The 21,452-nt window shown below is 46.2% G+C and overlaps 1 protein-coding gene and 1 long non-coding RNA gene across 3 annotated transcripts in view; both read right to left on the minus strand.

Moving 5' to 3' along the window:
• The window catches only part of LOC135385658 (mediator of RNA polymerase II transcription subunit 16-like), a 36,593-nt gene extending 32,694 nt beyond the window's left edge, over positions 1–3,899 (minus strand). Inside the window, exons 1-6 of one of the 2 annotated variants that reach the window (XM_064615113.1) lie at positions 3,782–3,899; positions 3,585–3,682; positions 3,340–3,486; positions 3,091–3,196; positions 404–496; positions 93–227 (exon numbers count right to left, since the gene is read on the minus strand). In XM_064615113.1, the coding sequence (XP_064471183.1) occupies positions 93–227; positions 404–496; positions 3,091–3,196; positions 3,340–3,486; positions 3,585–3,646 (543 nt within the window). In that variant the 5' untranslated portion in view covers positions 3,647–3,682; positions 3,782–3,899. Of the gene's footprint in view, positions 1–92; positions 228–403; positions 497–3,090; positions 3,197–3,339; positions 3,487–3,584 lie in introns of both variants that reach the window. The other variant, XM_064615112.1, reaches the window with a different exon arrangement.
• A 7,985-nt stretch (positions 3,900–11,884) lies between these two features.
• LOC135383807 (uncharacterized) lies at positions 11,885–13,080 on the minus strand. Its single transcript, XR_010420078.1, has 3 exons — positions 12,994–13,080; positions 12,577–12,692; positions 11,885–12,009 (listed from the first exon to the last, which is right to left on the minus strand). It is a non-coding gene; the product is annotated as an uncharacterized LOC135383807 (long non-coding RNA).
• Between the last annotated feature and the right edge of the window lie 8,372 nt (positions 13,081–21,452).

Here is a 21,452-nt window from a genome sequence, read left to right on the forward strand (position 1 = left end):
CCTTAACTTTAGAATTCCAGATCCCTCGCGGACACCACCTTTGAGCAGGCCACTAGTAGCAAAATAAACGCAAAGCATGTCTTTTAACATACCAGTCCTGAACTTGTAACGGCAATGCACCCCTCACTTGGCTTTCCACCAACTTGACGTACAGATGGGCCAAATCGTATGTGAACATATTTTTCCAGGTAAGAAATACAATCCTTCTTCTCCATGTTTAGGCCAATCTGTACCATACAAAGACTATTATTATTATTATCGGTGGTACCACCAAACAAGCACACCACCAAACCACACACAGGTAGGAATAACATCAATACACAACAGCTGACAATGTATGTGTCCACTACAATGAGGTTACATAGAGACTACGTAGGTTGTGGATGATGTGCTGTTGCTGCACCTTTTTCCCATTATGAAACCATGCTCCTGTTAGGATGTACTCTCCAGGAAATGAAGCAGAAGCAACCATGGCCCAATCATTTAACAGGTAGTTCTGTAGGAGAAAAAAAAGATTTAAAAGCTATGACATCAAACAAGTTTGACATGGTACTATAACGTCTCTAGTAGCAAGAGCATCACAGTACCTTCTACATGCTAATTTTTTTTTAACAAACTGGATATTAAAGAATTACAGTGTATCTTCTGTAGGCAGATCTGCATGGTTTCATCTCCTGATGTGATCAGCAACTGTGTTACAAAACTAGCTCAAAGAACGGAAACTAAAAGGAAATTAAGAACTCAGCATTATGCTTCGAAGAGTGACATCTGGAGTCTAAAGCCATGCTGCGAAAGGGGAAACTGGGGCGGAGAATTTAGTTTGGTGGCTTTTAATTATGTTAATAACTGATGTTAATTATACTAATAACTAAAATGACTGCATTAATTAAGTTATACCTACACCAAACGGTAATGCCAAAATGTTACACGAAATTTCTCATTGTGTTATCCCGCATTTCTCGTCACGCCGTATTTTGTGAGGTAGACCAGCATTTAGAAAGCACCTCTTGGTCTACCCTAGCATGCCAGATAAAGTGAGCTCGCCGACTTTCTGATAGCAAACATTTATCGTGGGACACGACCTTATAATGTCTATAAATTCACATTCTAGTACATCTTGTAGTCGGAACAGCCACAACTTTCGTCATCTGCAATAGCTGTCGGATTTTCGATGACTTAGAGTAGGGGTGTGCGAATCCGAATATCTTAAGTCGAATGGAATATCGAATCTAATGGAGGAAAAAAATGTTGAATACCAAATCAAATATTAAATTGTCATGCAAAGCTTACAGTACATGCTTTTTGCACTAAAAGTTTGCAATTTCTAGGCCACGGCTATAGTGTAATTTTTCTGGCATTAACTGTCACAAGAGATGCATGTAATTCTTCTGTGGGAAGCCCCCACTCTTTAATGTTAGTAACATTATTATTATTATTTATGTATTATTATTTATTATTTATTAACATTATTATTATTTAACATAGTAAAGAGTTATTAACATTAACACTATCATGTAACATAATGTTACATGATAGTGTTTCCTGCTTTTCAGGTGAGTACATACTGGGATAATTACCTTGATTTCAAAATTTGATGTCATGCAGTGGCATGTTACACAAATGAGGCTGCAATTGTTTCTGAACACCCATAGGTCACTTTTGAAACAAACATATTGGTGTCCTGCCTCAGCCTTGTCGTGAACGTCTTTTAGCATCTTTGCTGGAGTGTGTATGTCTTGCCTGGGGAGGTTACGTTGCTGAAATTTTGAACGTAAAGGACATCTTTAAGACACCCTTTTTGTTCCTGGGCTGTGGGCATTATTTAAGAGTCTTGACCTTTTAAAGAAACCCCCCAACGGCACCCCTAAACTGCACACGGGTGGGATGCTACACCTTCCTCAAGTGTGCACAATAAACTTGGGCTATTGTTATCTTAAGCTAAACTACAATCCGTCTGTGTTGGTCCTGCAGCACTGGCAGTTTCGTAAAGCAAGCTTCAGTTTTGTAAAGCTGGCTTCACCTCATGCAGAGGAGCATCAGGTGAAGCCCACTCTCGGGAGGTATCATTCATATTCGGTAAATAGACTAATATTTGGAAAATAAAACACTGGGTATTTGATTCGCGAGTCAAATACTTCGAGTGATTGATATTCGATTCGAATTCGAGAACTCGAATATTCTCACACCCCTAACTTAGAGCCTTGCAGGCCCCAACATTGGATAGTCGGCCAACCGTCTGTGCAATACGTTGATGTCTGTCCAATTATCAAATATGTATTTGCTAGGCACATCTTTCTGAGCTCTGCTTCATGCTTATTTTTCTTGGCCTTTACACTTTACACCCTGCTTTGCAGTTTCTTCGACAGATGGCACGTTTCTTCTCTTTGGAACTCCCGAACCGATTACCAAACTCCCAAAATGGACTCCCAACACATAAGGGGCAGACAACACCATTTCAGCTGTGGTACACGTGGATGTGGCTGAGTCGAGGATAATCCCTTGCAGCCTAAATCTCTAGGAACACTGTGATATCAATTGTCGCATTTCGCAGCATGCCGGAAAATATGGGTTTCTTCAGCATGCGGATTATTCTCGTTTCATACCAGCATGCCCGAAAATGTGCAGCAATGGGGTAAGTATCAGCCACATAAATGACTGGAAAGCATAACTTCCATGTTGAAAGGGGCACCACAGAATAGCACATGCTACAGATTCTACTAATTCCGCAAGTGCAGAATTACTCCAAATATGTTTTAAAAGCTTGCATGTATGGCACTTTACTGGTTAGAAAATGGCTGGCCTTCCTCTATGTGAATAACAGAAATTAACACCTTTAGGTTTGGAATGTGTTTTGTGTCAGCAGGGTAGTGATGGTACAGTTTCCTCATGCAAAGTAACTTACTACTTCCCTTACTACTTAAATGGACAATGCCACACAAGTCACACAATGATATATTTTAGCTCAGCTCCCTGGCGGCAGATGCCAGCCATTACCTACAGGGGCACGGGATATAACTTTGTTGAAAACATGGGAATTACATACTGACAGCGTTCAGCAATAATATAAAAAGCTAGGTAGTGTGTATGTACCTTCATGGACCATATTTGTATTTGTCCAGCTGCATCAGTTATAAACAGTTTCGATGCACCTACATCCCATTCCAGGTAAGTGATTTCTTCCGTGTGTGCCATAACCCTGAAATAAATTGACCTTGCTATGTAGCTGATAAGACATCTAAGCGCTTGATCCTTCCAAGCAATTCAGTAACTGATAAATCAAAAAGGTTGCACAAGTAATCTAAAAAGTCAGCATGTGAACAGCAACAGAACAACGCTTACTTGTGCGCATCCCAAGGGATGTTCAGATCAACAACGTACACATGAAATGAGGTGATTTTCCCGACCGGTTCAAAAACATCAGTCGACGCTGTGAAAGCTAGTGTGTTGTGACTCGACACTGAACATACGGTCTTGCTCTCGGTGAGCCTAGATTAAAAGGAAACGAAACCGAGTATTAGTCCTCAAAAAATTCACGACAATAACAGTGAGGCGACAACACAGAAAGAAGCAAATGAGAAATGTACCAGTCTGAGTTCGTCGGTATAGACCCGGGAAATCTTTTCAAAACCGAACATATATGATCCATTGCGCTCCACGTCAAGAGTATTTATTCGTTCTGCTCCTTAAGAAATAATGAAGGTGAGTATAGAATATATTTTCCAATTAAGTGGACAACGAGCTCTTATAATTTCCAACGGCATAGCAAAAGAAACAAACGGACCACGCTTTGCCTGTTTACTACAACTGTTCAACTCCCTTCACTCAAACAACTCAAACCATGCTCGCAACGAAGTGACGAAGTCTCGCCATTTTTCGGAAGAGCTGCCGCAGTGTTGCCAATGTTTTATAACAATCCGATAGAGCGGCTTAGCGACACCGCTAGAATCCTATAAACCGCAAAATCATGCCAAATGGGCTGTGCATTTCAGTGTTGCGGATTTCAATCCGCAAAAGAGACTGACAGATTTGGTTTGGAATTGATTGAACCTGATTTGGATTGTTGCACTTTTGCTGGTTTTTCATAATTTGCCATGAAACTCAGCCTTTCTGCATGAGCGATGTGCATGCTTGCGCAACACTGACGCAACACGTGTTCCGGCTACAGTGCCCTAGAAGATTCGGGCTCTGACTGTCTCTGTTATACGGGGGCGGTCCCAGCGAAGTACTTTGGGGGAGGGGGGGGGGGGGCGACGTCTGCGAGCCTTTAGCCAGGGAGGGGTTCCGGACACGGGCTCAACCTTTTCTCGCACGAAATCCTATCACAATATAGCTTCGGGGTGCGCCCTCTTCATCGGTCGTCGTAACCACGACAGGTATGTGCGTGCTGCAGGCAAATGTGGATACGCCTGCTTGCAATGTCGCCATCAAAATCTTCCTGAGTCCGCAACAATATTGCAACATTATCGCCGTTCACATCTCTACGGACGACAAGAACAGGGAAGTAATCGACAAAGAACTAACATTGGGGATGATGGGGTTGAGTCGCTATGTGCAAAGGTGTTCCATGTATCCATAGCTGGGCGAACTCACTCATGAGGGCCCTCATGAGTGCCCCTCACCTCACGCCTTTGAGGTGAGGGTGAGTGAGGGCAAGCCCGCGATCAGGCCATCCGTGAGTGCACTCATGAGGTTCTTACCCTCATGAGGTCTCCTGTGAGTGCACTCATGAGGTTTTGCCCTGTGACGTCCCTCGCCGTAGCCGTAAGGGGGACGGAGCACAAAATTACCGAAGAAAAGGGGATACACTCAACGTGGGCACCCGCAGAGGCGAGAAGGAATGACAATCACACACTTCGTTAACAACAACAAAACGTGATTTAATGAAAGCTCAACTGCAACGGTGTTATTCACTTTGCATGAAATATTACAGGAATCGCGACAATGATACACAAGAGATAAAGCGGACCCAACTTAACTATGTCGCATGATATACTTCAAATGAACAATTATACAAAAACGCGCGGGAAATGAATACGCGAATCATGTACAAACGAGGCAGGCAGAACAAGCGGCAAGAGTGACTGACCCTGATTTTGCGCACCCCGACGACACCACACCTTCACCAGACCATGGACGATGGCGTGGCAGACGAGCTCTGAAGACGACTTCGGCAGTGACCTACGCGGCCGGCTTTCCATGCTGCGGCTTTCGGTTGCTGCTTCCGTCGATCTTCATCCGCTCTGGTCTCCATTCTTGGTCCACGGCCGGGTCAAACAATAGCGAAGACGGCGACTTGGCGGCAGGCCTACCGTCCCACTTGGAGGCTCGGTCCCAGGAGCTCGGCTACCGCCCTCGTCGATCCGTCTCTTCGCTCGCCACATCGTCGTCGGGTGCACCTCTTTCCGGTCAGTCACCGCCAGCTGGGCCTCTTGGTCGTAACTTCGGTTGCCCGGACGTCAGCGCAGGTGGAAGGAGACCTCGGGGACGAACCCTTAGGTCGAAGGTGGGTTCCAGGCATCAAGGCGCCGCCGTCGTCCATCTCCCTCCGGGCATCCGTCCGGGCTCCCGCTCTGGATCACGTCTTGATGACTGTTCGCTGGTTCCGACCCTCGACGTAAACTACGATTGTCTGTTTCGGCGACTGTCCCACTCTCTCTCTCTCTCGAAGTCACCCATGGTTTATATAACCTTCACGCGCCATGACACAGCCCGGGTCAGTCACGTACGCCAAACCAAAAACACATGTGCGTCCGAGACTGCATTCGAAGAACGCTGTAATTGCCACTGCTTCCGTTAGCATACAGTTATGCTGCCTTCTACACAAAGCCGCCCCTAGGGGAAAACAACACTGTCTAAGGGGGAGCAGATGTCACCCTAGCCACGGAGAGACACTGCGCACATGCTAACTAAAGTTTTATGGTTTTCAACTGAGCGGGAACACGAGCTCTCGCAACCGTTTGGAAGTAACAGGGCGCGCTGTCCCTTTGATGCTAGATCATTGGAAAAAGTCTGTGAAACCGATTTTATCAAGAAACTCGGACCGTCACACTCGCTCACCGTTGAAAGAAAGGATTTTCATAAAGTGAAAATCCGGAGAATACGCACCAAACAGTTCAAATCGTTGCGTCGACCACCACAAAAGTTCGGCTACATTCTTCACAAAACACGCACAATGCACAGCCGAATCACGAAATAAAATTCACACACTCACGAAAATGTCCATTGTCCTGTGCTAGGTCCAACAACAAAACTGAACTGAAAACTGAATAATACAATGAACCTGCACGGTCGCGCAACAGATGAAACAATTAAGAGCAGGCGCAAACGCCTCAATAACCACAGAACGAAACAATACATTCACCATTCACAGATTACACGCAAACCACACTTCAAATACGTACTGTCTCCGACTGATATGACGCGCAATATACACACTTAACTATCACACAACGAGCAACAACTATTCACAACATCATCAAATTACTTGTGGACAACTTCCCACAATGAGCCACATTCGAACAAATGCGTCATAGTTCAGTCAAATCACCTGGCTGCATCCACAATAAGTCGGATGTGCGGCTACCGAACTTCACATGGTCATCCGGTCTGCCTACTTGCAGCCAGGCTATTCTCTACGCTACTGCAACATATCTTCGCGGATACATATGAGACGTGTTCTCTACATTTCTTCTGCCCGAATAACGCCGTGACGGGCGCTCTACTGCAACACTACAGTTCCGTAAACTGTACCTTCCTTCCGTGCGAATAACGTCGCGACGGGTACCCTGCAATGCGGCTAAACAAATTTTAACATTTCATCCGTGCGAACCACGTCGCCACGGGTACTCTAAGATGCTCAACGATGCATCTCACAACTTCAAATCCATCCGTGCGAATAACGTCGCCACGGGTACTCTACGACACGCAACAATGCAGCTAATCAACCTCTAACGTTCCATCCGCGCGAACCACGTCGCAACAGGTACTCTACGACGCTCAAAAATGCAGCTAAACAGCTTCTAACATTCCATCCGTGCGAACCATGTCACCACGGGTACTCTACGACGCTCAACGGTGCAGCCTGCAACCTGTATAATTTCTTCTGCACAAATAACATTACAGCGGGCACGCTACAGTACAGATCTAAAGGATGGCATTCCTCCTCCCCGCTCGAGGGCAAAAAGGGATCTCGAACGGTTTCCTCTGCGGACTCACAGGAGCGATCGTAGCCGTAAGGGGGACGGAGCACAAAGGCGAGAAGGAATGACAATCACACACTTCGTTAACAACAACAAAACGTGATTTAATGAAAGCTCAACTGCAACGGTGTTATTCACTTTGCATGAAATATTACAGGAATCGCGACAATGATACACAAGAGATAAAGCGCACCCGACTTAACTATATTTATTTATTTATTTATTTAAATACCCTCAGGGCTTGCGCGTTACAGAGGGGAGTGGTAGTTAGAATAAATGGGTTACAGAAGCAAAAACAATCGAACAAACAAAACTGAGTACAAAATATAACAATGATGTCAAAACAACGAAGATGATTACAATGCAATAAAATCACTAATGACACTTTTGAACTGAGCAATGGGCGATATTGACGTTAGTGAACCGGGGAGGTTGTTCCAGTCGACGGCAGTACGGTAGAAAAATGAGTCAGCGTGAGTCTTGGTTGAACAAGATGGAATGTGGACCTTTTGACGATGGTCAGTGCGGTTTGATATGTACGCGGGCGGAAAAATAAAGCGAGATCGCAAGCTATCGTTATGGTAGTAAATTTTATGGAACAGGCACAGACGGGAAATTTTTCGTCTGGAAGCTAGGTTAGTAAGCTGCAGGTTACGTTTCATGGAGGTTACGCTGGCTGTGCGTTGGTAGTTGCCAAATATGAAGCGGGCAGCCCTGTTCTGAATGGTTTCAATGGCCTGAACAAGGACTGATGAACCTGGATCCCAGACCGAAACAGCATATTCAAGCTTCGGACGGACAATGGATGTGTACAAGGATAACTTCAGATGCTGAGGTGCCTGATGAAAGGTGCGCCTAAGATAACCCAAAGTACGGTTAGCGTTGCTTACAACATACTCGACATGTGCTTTCCAAGACAAATCAGATGAGATGAAGACGCCCAGGTATTTGTAGGAAAGAACCAAATCTAATGTAAAGTTATCAAGAGTGTACGACTGGCAGTGTCCACGGACTCGTGTTATTCTCATGTGTTTACATTTGTTAATATTGAGTTCCATGCTCCAAGTGTGGCACCATGTTAATATGTTATTAAGATCAGACTGAAGGAGCAGGGCATCAGACTCCTGTAAAATTTCTTTGTATAGAACACAATCATCGGCGAATAGACAAATAGACGATGACGAAATACACTGCGGCAGGTCGTTAATGTAGATTAGGAAAAGGAGAGGACCAAGCACGGAACCCTGGGGCACACCAGATAGTACGGGAGCTAGACAAGAATCAGCGTCGTTAATGGTTACGTATTGGTTCCTATCAGAAAGGAAGCAATGCAGCCAGGACCACTGATCTCTATAGTAATAGGCTGGATAGCGGATTGAGGGTGCAACCGTACGGTCGCCATCTTGGGAAGCTCAAAACATTGCCGTCCGCCACTCAGCTGCATTATGTGCATGCGCCTTTGCGTAGCACTTTTGTGGTGTCATGCCCGCCTGCTGTGGTTATGGGTGTGCTGACCGTACTGGCAAGGCACCGGGGACGACATTTCACAAGTAAGTGACATGGTTTTACAAATAAATGTGATTTATTAGTCCACGAGCAGAGTGACAAAACGTTGCTGTTGATGCATGTGCGCGGCACTTTGTGAATCGTATCTCAAGATCTAAGCGTTAAACTTTAAGCCGTACGTTATCTACATAGAGTCATTGTGATAGCATAGCCTTCCTGCAGTTCACGGGTATAGTCTCGGCACTCAGCAAGCGTTGAAGTGCGCTTGTCAGCTGTGATATCTACGGCTCAGTTTGTTTGTCACGGTATCGACGATTGCTTGCTTGGATTAGCCTTGTCATCCCTTCCGTAATTGATGGCATAAATTGTTCAATGCAGGTTCCCTCACGGCCGCCCAGAACATTTAAACAAAGTGTGCGGTAAATGTCAGGCGAAAGGACTGGACGCCGTCGACGACATCACTGGTCTGCAGCAAACATTTTAAAAACAAATGCTTCGTCAGAACGTGCCAAACATTCCCTGGCATTCCGCACCCCCGAGCAGAAAGGAAATGGGAGAAACACGGGAAGCAACACGCTGACGGACGACAAAGGAAACGTAACACAACAAATACAACACCACACAAAACCAGCAAATCACATAATCGTAGTTCAAAGTACAAGATTGGAACGACACGCGCTCACACGAGTACAAAATAGACAGGAAATAACATGTATGTGACGGGATTTCACACAAAAAACGTAAGGAACTCAATCACGAGGGATTTCTGCAGCGATCCGTGGCAAAATTTTAGCGAAGCAGCAAGGGAAGCGCTCACAAACAGCAAAACTTGTCACAGCTTACATGCATTCCTATGGGCTGTAATCGCTCTTTTGAGCACCGCAATATGGCGGCCGGTGGTCGTACCCTTTCCCGCGATACCCTCACCCATCCGCTATCCAGCCTTTATACATAGAGATCAGTGGCCAGGACAGTACGTTAGTATCAATGTTGAGTGCACCGAGTTTATGAAGTAGGAGACGGTGCGATACTTTATCAAATGCCTTGGAGAAGTCAAGGAATATGCAGTCGGTCTGGGACCCTTGGTCAAGAACAAAGCTTAAGTCGTGCACGAATGACACCAGTTGAGTTTCGCAGGAAAATGATTTCCGAAATCCATGTTGACTATGATGAAAGAAAGAGTTGGATTCGAGGAACTGTACCAAGTGGGAATATATGACATGCTCAAGAACTTTGCATGAGATGCTGGTAAGAGATATATCGCATGATATACTTCAAATGAACAATTATACAAAAACGCGCGGGAAATGAATACGCGAATCATGTACAAACGAGGCAGACAGAACAAGCGGCAAGAGTGACTGACCCTGATTTTGCGCACCCCGACGACACCGCACCTTCACCAGATGATGGCGTGGCAGACGAGCTCTGAGGACGACTTCGGCAGTGACCTACGCGGCCGGCTTTCCATGCTGCGGCTTTCGGTTGCTGCTTCCGTCGATCTTCATCCGCTCTGGTCTCCATTCTTGGTCCACTGCCGGGTCAAACAATAGCGAAGACGGCGACTTGGCGGCAGGCCTACCGCCAAGTCGGCTCTTGGAGGCTCGGTCCCAGGAGCTCGGCTACCGCCCTCGTCGATCCGTCTCTTCGCTCGCCACATCGTCGTCGGGTGCACCTCTTTCCGGTCAGTCACCGCCAGCTGGGCCTCTTGGTCGTAACTTCGGTTGCCCGGACGTCAGCGCAGGTGGAAGGAGACTTCGGGGACGAACCCTCAGGTCGAAGGTGGGTTCCAGGCATCAAGGCGCCGCCGTCGTCCATCTCCCTCCGGGCATCCGTCCGGGCTCCCGCTCTGGATCACGTCTTGATGACTGTTCGCTGGTTCCGACCCTCGACGTAAACTACGATTGTCTGTTTCGGCGACTGTCCCACTCTCTCTCTCTCTCGAAGTCACCCATGGTTTATATAACCTTCCCGCGCCATGACACAGCCCGAGCGTCCGAGACTGCATTCGAAGAACGCTGTAATTGCTACTGCTTCCGTTAGCATACAGTTATGCTGCCTTCTACACAAAGCCGCCTCTAGGGGAAAACAACACTGTCTAAGGGGGAGCAGATGTCACCCTAGCCACGGAGAGACACTGAGCACATGCTAACTAAAGTTTTATGGTTTTCAACTGAGGAGGAACACGAGCTCTCGCAACCGTTTGGAAGTAACAGGGCGCGCTGTCCCTTTGATGCTGAGATAATTGGAAAACGTCTGTGAAACCGATTTTATCAAGAAACTCGGACCGTCACAGCCCCTCATGAGACCTCCTGTGAGTGCACTCATGAGGTTTTGCCCCTCATGAGACCTCCTGTGAGTGCACTCATGAGGTCTGAGGGGCGCCAGGTTTGTGTGAGTGAAGTCACTGGTGAGGCCTGAGGGGTGTGAGGTCAGTATGAGTGCATTCAGAAATGTGGTTAAATGACGCTTACGAGCCGTGGGCAAATTATGAAGGCACTAGTGATATGGTTCCAGCGATCCAGCTACCGGCAGAGTCCACTTTAAGGGGCTGGTGTTCCTGTTTTTAGCAATCTCGTCTACGTCGCGCTGGGAACACAGCCAAGCGCCCTGAACTGACGGATTAGTTGGTGATATGGTTCCATCGACCCACCTACCGGCAGGGTGCACTTTGAAGGGCTGGTGTGCCCGTTTTTACCAATTTCGTCTACGTCGCGCTGGGAACACAGCAAAGCGTCATGAGCTGACTGATTACTTGGCGATATGGTTCCAGCGACCGAACGGTAACATCTCATTACGGCCCGAGTCTCATTACGGCCGAAGTCTCATTACGGCCGAAAGTCTCATTACGGCCGAAAATCCTTTAATCGCCAAGTGTCTCGTTACGGCCAAAGTCTCAATACGGCCGAAGATGTCTCATAACGGCCAAAAAGAAAAAAAGAAGCATCCACCATAGTAGCTCTGTATACTGTGTTTTATGCTTCCCAAAATGTGTCCGAGGCGGTGTGCCCCCACAGCTTGTGTCACACACAATGGTTCATGCACACAATATTGCGACAGTGTTTCATGCATCCCTCGTGAAAAATGTTTTTATTGTCATATGTGTCACACGATATTTGTATGTGTTACGCCATTTTCTCTCAGTATTCAAGCAATATCCTACTCGTTGGTTCTGTGAGCAAACTGTGTGTGTGTGTGTTCTGAAAAGTACTCCACAAGGGAGCCCACTGGGAGCTCCAGGAGTCACATGACCTATGACCATGATCTTCTCCCCTACTAGCTGCCTTCTACAATTTACATCCACCTGAAATTTACAAAAAAGTACATAAGCCACTGAACAAAATGACATATGCTCTTGTTTGATGATGACTATAAGACATATGCTGTCAAGCAGACTTTTTTTTTTTCATATATTCGAAACATACTCAAGAATTATGGACAACAATAACAATTACGTCATAATAATGCAGCTGCATAGCCAGGAAACTATTTCAGGAGGTGTTTTATGAGGCTTGACATGGGGTGGAGGAGTCCCCCTCGTCAGTGCTTTATCCAGACCCCCCCTAACTTTTTTGCCTGTGCACCCCCTACAGGGGGTGCCCTTGCGATTTCAGCTTCAGATACGTCTGTAATGATATGTTAAGCTGTAATGACGTAACTATTCCAACAATTTTTTCCAACACCCTTCTCGTGCTTGGGATTCTGGATAAACCACTACCCCTTGTTCATTTTCGTGGGGCACTACATTAGAGCTTATGCCACTGCACTGATGTCACAATGTTAAAAGTGTGTGTCACTCTGCGGATTCGGAATTCCTCTAAGCTACAATATGTAAATTCAGAATATCCGAAGGGTAAACATCAGATGTTACCTGCAGGCTTCATGCTGAAACGAGTGTACGCAAAACACTTCCGCCGTGGTGGGCGACGCCGTTAGTGTAATCATACACGCAAGACAATTGCGGGCACATGGAGTAGTGGCAGCAACCTGAAAACGATACATTTTCTTGTTACATATGAGTAATCAAAAATATACATTCCCACATGTTTCGTTTTGTCGTTTGTAGGAAGCGCTAGTAAGGGAACAGCACTTGGTTGGTCACATGCAAGCTACAATGCGAGAGGTGCCGATATTTCGATTACGCGATCAAAAATTAAAAGTCTAGAACCATGCACACTTCCCCATGCAACTACTTCCCCAGCATCGTGAGACATGACACCCATGACATGACACCATGTATTCACGTATAGTATAATGATATGCAGGAATGAAAAAGATGCCAACATACCTGTAATCCAGTGTCCCATAAGTTTGATTCGATTTTTTGGCAGCTACCATGAAGAGCAAATGCACGATTCACAAGTTTCGTTTCGCCATTTTCATTTTTGATTTCGCAAACGTCGAGCAATCCCACGTGACCTCCTTTGGATCAGTGAAAAGTGAAAATTACTCGCGTCATGAACATATATGTTCATCTCAGCGCAAATCACGTTTTGCATGCTATAGAAGGAGGGGGGATCAATACTCTTCCTTTCGTGTTTTGATATCTTGTTGTTTTGCTACTCTCACTTCGGTGTTCGGATCAGGTCCCCCAAGGTCGCCATTTTCCCATGTACTTGTTCCTATCCCGATGCGTGCAATGCCGGAGGCCGCCCTTAGATACCCCATTGTTACCAGACGTTGGCTTGCTTTTGATTGTAGCGCGCTAAAGATCCAGTTGAAGCACAATTCAAGCCAGGCCAAGTCACCGAATGAGAAACTGACGACTGCGCCTGCGGCGCCCACTGGCGGCGCCTGGTACGACAGGTACGCTATGTGATGCACGCAGCCGTGCACTAGATCCTTCCGATCGCTCAACACGTTTAAAAACGGGACCAAAAAGTGAAACACGACACAGAAAGTTGTTATACGCGTTTAATTTGGACATATAAAGACTAGATTCATTCGCAGAAACAACAAAAACATTTTGCCGCTAAACTTAGTGCGCTGAAGTGATCCGGAACGGCAACAGTGGGGTATCTAGTGGCGGCCTTCTTCGTTGCACGCTTTTCCGAGGTGAGTTTGGGGGACCTGGTTCGGATGGTGTCTAGCAACGTTGGGTACCTCGTTTCTTGTGTGTGTGAGCGAGTGGTTGCTGTTTACGATGTGTTCATATATCGCTTTGTAGTGCTGTAATGTGCAAATTAGCGGACTTTATAGCGGCTCTCTATTTTCCGTCGTTGTCTTTCGAGCAGCGCCTGTTGTTCCGGTAAAAATCGAGTTGAATGAATCGCCACAGCCCCAACGTATATCGCGCAGTGTTGACCAAGTCCAGCAGGAATTCTGGTGAGTAATGCTTTCGTAGGTTGTCTGGATTAGTAGTGTGCTGTCCACACATAGTTGGATTCTCATACGAGTAATTTAAATGAATCAAAACAGCCGAAGTGCCTGTAATAGATGTAACTCGGTATCTGTTCGTAGGTTTGCGTTGTTTCTAGTTGGTTGCGCGTTTAGGAACAACAAATTTATTCGAAGACGATAAGATACCGATAATGCATCACCGTACAGCAGCATTTACTCGTATCATTGTGAGCCATATTTCATTTGTTAAAATTTGTCGTCGTATTTCTTCAAAAATAAAAGCGCAAGTCGGCGTACTTGAATTGATCTCCAAGAACTGCTTACGTCGAACGTCTGCAAATGTTGTACTTATGTGCCTTCGCGCACCATAGTAGGCACAAAGCATATCTGATTAGAATAAATACTTCAAGAGGAAGTCATTCAAATACATTGTTATTTATAGCTGGTTTTCCATTCCAGGCATGGTATGTGGCTGCACGAAGGATTCCGGAAAAGAAAAACAACATGGCTAATAGGATGTTGCTGCCCAGGGAGTTCTGGCGAAGACGTGAGCTGTTAAGATCATCATAAGGTTCTGTTGTGAAGTGAGAAATTTTGTAGTAGTGCACGAATTAACATTCGTGCACTACTTTTATAAAAAAGAAACCAGAAATGGAAAGTCATGCATGCATCATTTCATGAATTGTAATGTATTACTATTTGATATTCACATGTTTCCATTAAGGGAATGAACTACTGAACCTATATTCATATCATGGTCATGCTCTGTGTTTACCTGGAAGTCACATTTTTAAGGCTTGTCATTCTTTTGTCTAAATGAATATTTATGTTAACCTTGTATGAAATAGCAGACACGTATCAACACGTGTGCAGCTTGTGCACATTAAAACGAGCCATGTAGAGACAAATGCTTGTTGTTTTTTTTTTTAATATTCTAGCCTATTCATGGTTGCTCATCGCTTCTTGCAGGTTTACTCATTCCAGAAGCAAGAATTGTATCATTGTAAGGTGAATGGAAATAAACTGACATCGACTGAGATAGGTGCTCTGTCATGGCCAATGACTGTAGGATGGCTCCAAAAGCGTCACAACAAAGCCAATATTCATCTAGCTCTCTACAAGTAGCTAACTCCACATAGTAGCCTACTTCACAGCCTACACTACCTTGTGGGAGTACACATTACACAATATGTTGCATTGTGCTGTGGTATAACAACATACCGTTTGTCTCACAATATGTGTATATAAATATGATAAGGGCACAGTGCATGGCTTATACCCTGCTGAATATATATCCATACCTGGCTGCGACATTGCATATCAATGTAGGTTACATTACACATGTTGACATTTGGCCGTTATGAGACATCTTCGGCCGTAATGAGACTGCCTTCGGCCGTATTGAGACTTTGGCCGTAATGAGACACTTGGGGATTAAAGGATTATCGGCCGTATTGAGACTTTCGGCCGTATTGAGACATCGGCCGTAATGAGACTTCGGCCGTAATGAGATACAATCGACCGAACTACCGGCATGGTGCACTTTAAAGGGCCCGAGTGCACGTTTTTAGCAATTTCGTCTACGTCGCGCTTGGAACACAACAAAGCCTCCTGAGCTGACTGATTACTTCATGATATGGTTCCAGCGACCCACCTACCGGCAAGGTGCACTTTAAAGGGCTGGTGTGCCCGTTTTTAGCAATTTCGTCTACGTCGCTCTGTGAACACAGCCACGCGTCCTGAGCTGACTAATTACTTGGTGATATGGTTCCAGCGACTCGACTACAGGCAGGGTGCACTTTAAAGGGCTGGTGTGCACGTTTTTACCAATTTCGTCTATATCGCGCTGGGAACAAAGCAAAGCCTCCTGAGCTGATTGATTACTTGGTGATATGGTTCCATGGACCCACCTACACGCAGTGTGCACTTTAAAGGGCTGGTGTGCCCGTTTTTAGCAGTTTCGTATATGTCGCGCTGAGAAAGAGCAAAGCGTCTTGGCTGACTGATTACTTGGTGACATGGTTCCAGCGATCAAACTACCTGCAGGGTGCACTTTAAAGGGCTGATGTACACGTTTTTAGCAATTTCGTCTACCTCACGCTGGGAACACAGCCAAGTGTGCTGGGCTTTGTTGTGTTCCCAGCGCGACATAGACGAAATTGCTAAAAACCGACGCACCTGCCCTTTAAAGCGTACGCTCTCGGTAGTTGGGTCGCTGGACCCATATCACGAAGTAATCAGTCAGCTCAGGAGGTTTTGCTGTGTTCCCAGCGCGACGTAGACGAAATTGCTCAAAACGAGCACACCAGCCCTTTAAAGTGCACCCTGCCCGTATATGGGTCGATGGAACCATATCGCCAACTAATCAGTCAGCTCAGGACGATTTGCTGTGTTCCCAGCGCGACGTAGACGAAATTGCTAAAAACGGGCACACCAGCCCTTTAAAGTGCACCCTGCCGGTATAGTTCGGTCACTGGAACCATATCACCAAGTAATCAGTCAGCTCAGGACGCTTTGCTGTGTTCCCAGCGCAACATAGGCGAAATTTGGTAAAAACGTGCACACCAGCCCTTTAAAGTGCACCCTGCCTGTAGTTGGGTTGCTGGAACCATATCGCCAAGTCATCAGTCAGCTCAGGACGCTTCACTGTGTTCCCAGCGCGACGCAGACGAAATTGCTAAAAACGGGCACACCAGCCCTTTAAAGTGCACCCTGCCGGTAGTTCGGTCACTGGAACCATATCACCAAGTAATCAGTCAGCTCAGGACGCTTTGCTGTGTTCCCAGCGCAACATAGACGAAATTGGTAAAAACGTGCACACCAGCCCTTTAAAGTGCACTCTGCCTGTAGTTGGGTCGCTGGAACCATATCGCCAAGTAAAAGCAGTCAGCTCAGGACGGTTTGCTGTGTTCCCAGCATAACATAGACGAAATTGGTAAAAACGGGCACATCAGCCCTTTAAAGTGCACCCTCCCGGTAGTTGGGTCGCTGGAATCGCCAAGTAATCAGTCAGCTCAGGACGTTTTGCTGTGTTCCCAGCGCGACATAGACTAAATTTGTAAAAACGGGCACACCAGCCCTTTAAAGTGCACTCTGCCTGTAGTTGGGTCGCTGGAACCATATCGCCAAGTAAAAGCAGTCAGCTCAGGACGGTTTGCTGTGTTCCTAGCATAACATAGACGAAATTGGTAAAAACGGGCACATCAGCCCTTTAAAGTGCACCCTCCCGGTAGTTGGGTCGCTGGAATCGCCAAGTAATCAGTCAGCTCAGGACGCTTTGTTGTGTTCCCAGCGCAACATAGACGAAATTTGGTAAAAACGTGCACACCAGCCCTTTAAAGTGCACCCTGCCTGTAGTTGGGTCGCTGGAACCATATCGCCAAGTAATCAGTCAGCTCAGGACGCTTTGCTGTGTTCCCAGCGCGACATAGACTAAATTTGTAAAAACGTGCACACCAGCCCTTTAAAGTGCACCCTGCCTGTAGTTGGGTCGCTGGAACCATATCGCCAAGTAATCCGTCAGCTCAGGACGCTTTGCTGTGTTCCCAGCGCGACATAGACTAAATTTGTAAGAACGTGCACACCAGCCCTTTAAAGTGCACCCCGCCTGTAGTTAGGTCGCTGGAACCATATCGCAAAGTAATCAGTCAGCTCAGGACGCTTTGCTGTGTTCCCAGCGCAAATTGCTAAACACGTGCACACCAGCCCTTTAAAGTGTACACAGCCAGTGGTTGTGTCGCTGGAACCACATCATGCGTCATTTGACCTCATTTCTGAATGCCCTCACTGACCTCACATACCTCAGGCCTCAGGCCTCACCAGTGACTTCACTCACAGAGACCTGGCGCCCCTCAGACCTCATGAGTGCACTCACAGGAGGTCTCATGGGGGACACAACCTCATGAGTGCACTCACAGGAGACATTATGAGGGCAAGACCCTTAGGGCTTGCGTTTGTGAGGGCCGTGAGGGCGAGGGCGAGTGAGGGCATGTGCTCGTGAGGGCGTTGAGGGTGAGGGCGAGTGAGGGCATGTGCCCGTGCGGGCCGTGAGGGCGAGTGAGGTTTCACCAAAATGCCCACCTATGATTATCCGCGCGTTTCTAAGCCACGTGTATTGCACATTTATTTTTCACCTGTAGCCTATGAGGAAAGTGAGGGCGTTATTTAAACACTGACACGCGTATTTTGTGAAAATTCAGTGCATTACGTAACTCTATGATCATCATGAGTAACTACCGGAGTGTTCGGCACGAGGAATAAGTTTGCCTGCTCGCTCGATGTTTCTCTTATATGTGCTGAAATCTCGGCACTCGATACGCACTACTACTTTTAAAAAGTGTTATCATGATTAAAAATCATCATTAAAGGGACGATGAAATTTCCCGAACCCCCATACTTTTTTTTCGATGGAAACCGTTCTTCCCGCAGAGAAACTAATATGCCACAAATTTTTCCGGACGAAATCGCTCCATTCTGCGAGGAGCGCGCGCTGGAAATGTCTCTTCCGCGTTCCTCCTCTCCCGCGCATATTTCCCTGCCAATGGTGTAACTGTACGGACAGCGCTTCGGTTCCCCGTTACGTCACCGGTGTTGCACAATGGCAAGTAATGCCGCTAGCTCGCGCTGTGGCTGCCGCCACTGCCGAAATCTGCCGATCTCGCGAAAGCTGCTGTCATGGAGATTTCCACTCCCGATGAACGCATACGCGGGATCCTACGGCGCATGCTCCTGGCGGGATTCCTCGGCTCGGCAACACGTCACGATGACGTGTTGCTGAGCCGGCCGTGGTCGCGTCAAGTTACCCGTTGTGTCTCCGCTCGGCAGCTCGGCGCGGCGCCAGCTGTCCTCCCTTCGCCGCTCCGTTTAAATTCGCTCCCGAGAAATCCGCTTGCGCGACGAAAGTAAAATTTCGGTTCTAGACTCAGAAAAATGACTTCTTTCGAACGAAACGAAGAAAAAAATCGTTTCATAGTCCCTTTAATGAAACAGCGCCACCAATACCTCTTCGTTGTGGGACTTCCTTCTGTGTTCGTCCATCTGTATTTGATTAACGTCAGATGCAACTATATTAACTATATTATATTACGAATACTATACTGCGTTAAGGTATTATAATATTCACCGCCCCCACTAATATCGGTTATTCTGTGCTTGATGGGAACCTGGTGTTTCCTAAACGACCCAGTTAATAATATCATTTAAAATGGCATAGTAGGTTTGTACGCACGGTACAACGATGTTCAGTCTGATGTCGTCAAAGCTACGAACCGACACTATAGTACTCAAAATTGAAAATACCGTAATAAACTGTGAGCAACGCTTGTCATGAATCCTGTGGGAACATCTGACCATATACCCGGACCTGTGCCCCTGAGAACTGGGCACTGTGAAACGGGGCATTTCTAATGGGTTTGCAAGATTCCGCTTCGTTTGGCAAGCATTTATGCCAGGGATATTCCCAGCACCCATCTCCCCACACCAGTGATTTATCCAGACCCCCCTTTCACTCCCTAACACCCCCAAGATTGAAACCTCCCCATAAAGAATATACTTGTAAATACGGGTGTCACACATCCCCTACGAAATCCCGTCACAGCCGGAGACGAAAATACTGCGAAAATTACTGGTGGTGTGTCATTTCACACAAATGAAAAAAGCCAACCAGAATTTTCTATGTGAAATCGTATTGGTACGTGTCTCATTGAAAACTATGAAAACACTACCCTACCTACGCATACATACCTAAACACATAACTACCCGGTTAGTTATTATTAGTATGGACAAAAAAGGCGACGCTACATTTCACATTCCACATTATACCGGGTGTTTCAGTTAAATCCCCGGGCTAAATAATTCGCGAACGGGTGCACCAATCCACGAACTTTCTTTTTTACAAGTATCTGTCCGATACCACCTACAAGCTGCACACCGTGTGAATGAGTGGGAGGCGCTCATTATTAAAATAAAAATGCAAATGAGTTTCGTCAAAAAGCGTATCTTCTAAAGCAGGGCGCTGTCGGCATTAAAATGGGTACTACCCCTTTTGGGACCTTCAGTGGACACCTTTTAGAGAAAAATCTGCCACCGAAGCGGGTGATTTGTTGCAGTAATTAATTGGTTTCGGTTTACGTATTTTTGTCGCGGCTGGTCGCGGCGAAGCTCAAAAGGGCGTATTTCATTGGTGTAATTCATTGGCGTAATTCATTAATGTAAGGACGTAATTTATTGATGGATAAGGGAGTAAAAGAGCGTCCTTTTGCGCTGCGCCGCGACCAGCCGCGACAAAAATACGTAAACCGAAACCAATTAATTACTGCAACAAATGACCCGCTTCGGTGGCAGATTTTTCTCTAAAAGGTGTCCATTGAAGGTCTCAAAAGGGATAGCACCCATTCTAATGCCGACAGCGCCCTGCTTCAGAAGTTACGCTTTTTTACGAAACTCATTTGCATTTTTATTTTAATAATGAGCGCCTCCCACTCATTCACAGGGTGTGCAGCTTATAGGTGGTATCGGACAGATACTTGTAAAAAAGAAAGTTCGTGGATTGGTGCACCCGTTCGCGAATTATTTAGCCCGGGGATTTAACTGAAACACCCGGTATACCAAGCAGTGCGCGAGAGGGAGGCGTCTGTCACCGCTTGACTCCGATTGTGAGCGCACAGCGGCGCTAGAGGCGCAATGCACAGTGCCTTAATTATATGCTTTGTTAATTATTAGTCACAAGGTGTACTGGTGACAAAGCCAGCGAGAAATATGGAACAGTACAAATGTGTAATGACATATGGGTCAGGTTTGAAGGCCCAGACTGCATGAATGCATACCAGAGATGAGCCATACAGTGGCAATAGTCATGTAGTGTGAAGGCCAAGAAGTATACCTGCCGTACGAACAATACACTAATACCGGTAATACACAATTTTGGGTATTATAATAGCAAAAAATAATTTTTGTCAAGCTCGCATTATAATGCGTAATACTAATACAAAGAAGTATTCCAGTAATACTATTATAATATATACGTTGTATTATAATGCATACCCACCCGTGCTGGGTGCAGCATCAATTTCAACATTTCGAAGAGAGCAACATGTAACGGTTTCCCGTTCATATGTGCATTACTTTTTCAACTTAGCCGGCAGCAGAGACGCAGAGTACATATTGGACATATTGTCCGTTCAGCTTCACCGATACTTTCATACACCGATTTCTTTAAATACAGTGGAAAATTCGGGAAGCACCAAACCAACCAAGCTACATCGGTTTCAAAGTATTCACCGTGCGAATCTATAGACACCGCTGCCATCGCTGTGGCAAACTCTTTGATGCCTTTGGCGTATAGAAAGAAGTGGGCTGCTGTCGCAGACACTGCAAGACATCTTTCTGGAGGGCTTCATTTGTGTGGA

This window comes from Ornithodoros turicata, chromosome 2 (assembly GCF_037126465.1).
Source record: "Ornithodoros turicata isolate Travis chromosome 2, ASM3712646v1, whole genome shotgun sequence".
NCBI lineage: Eukaryota > Metazoa > Arthropoda > Arachnida > Ixodida > Argasidae > Ornithodoros > Ornithodoros turicata.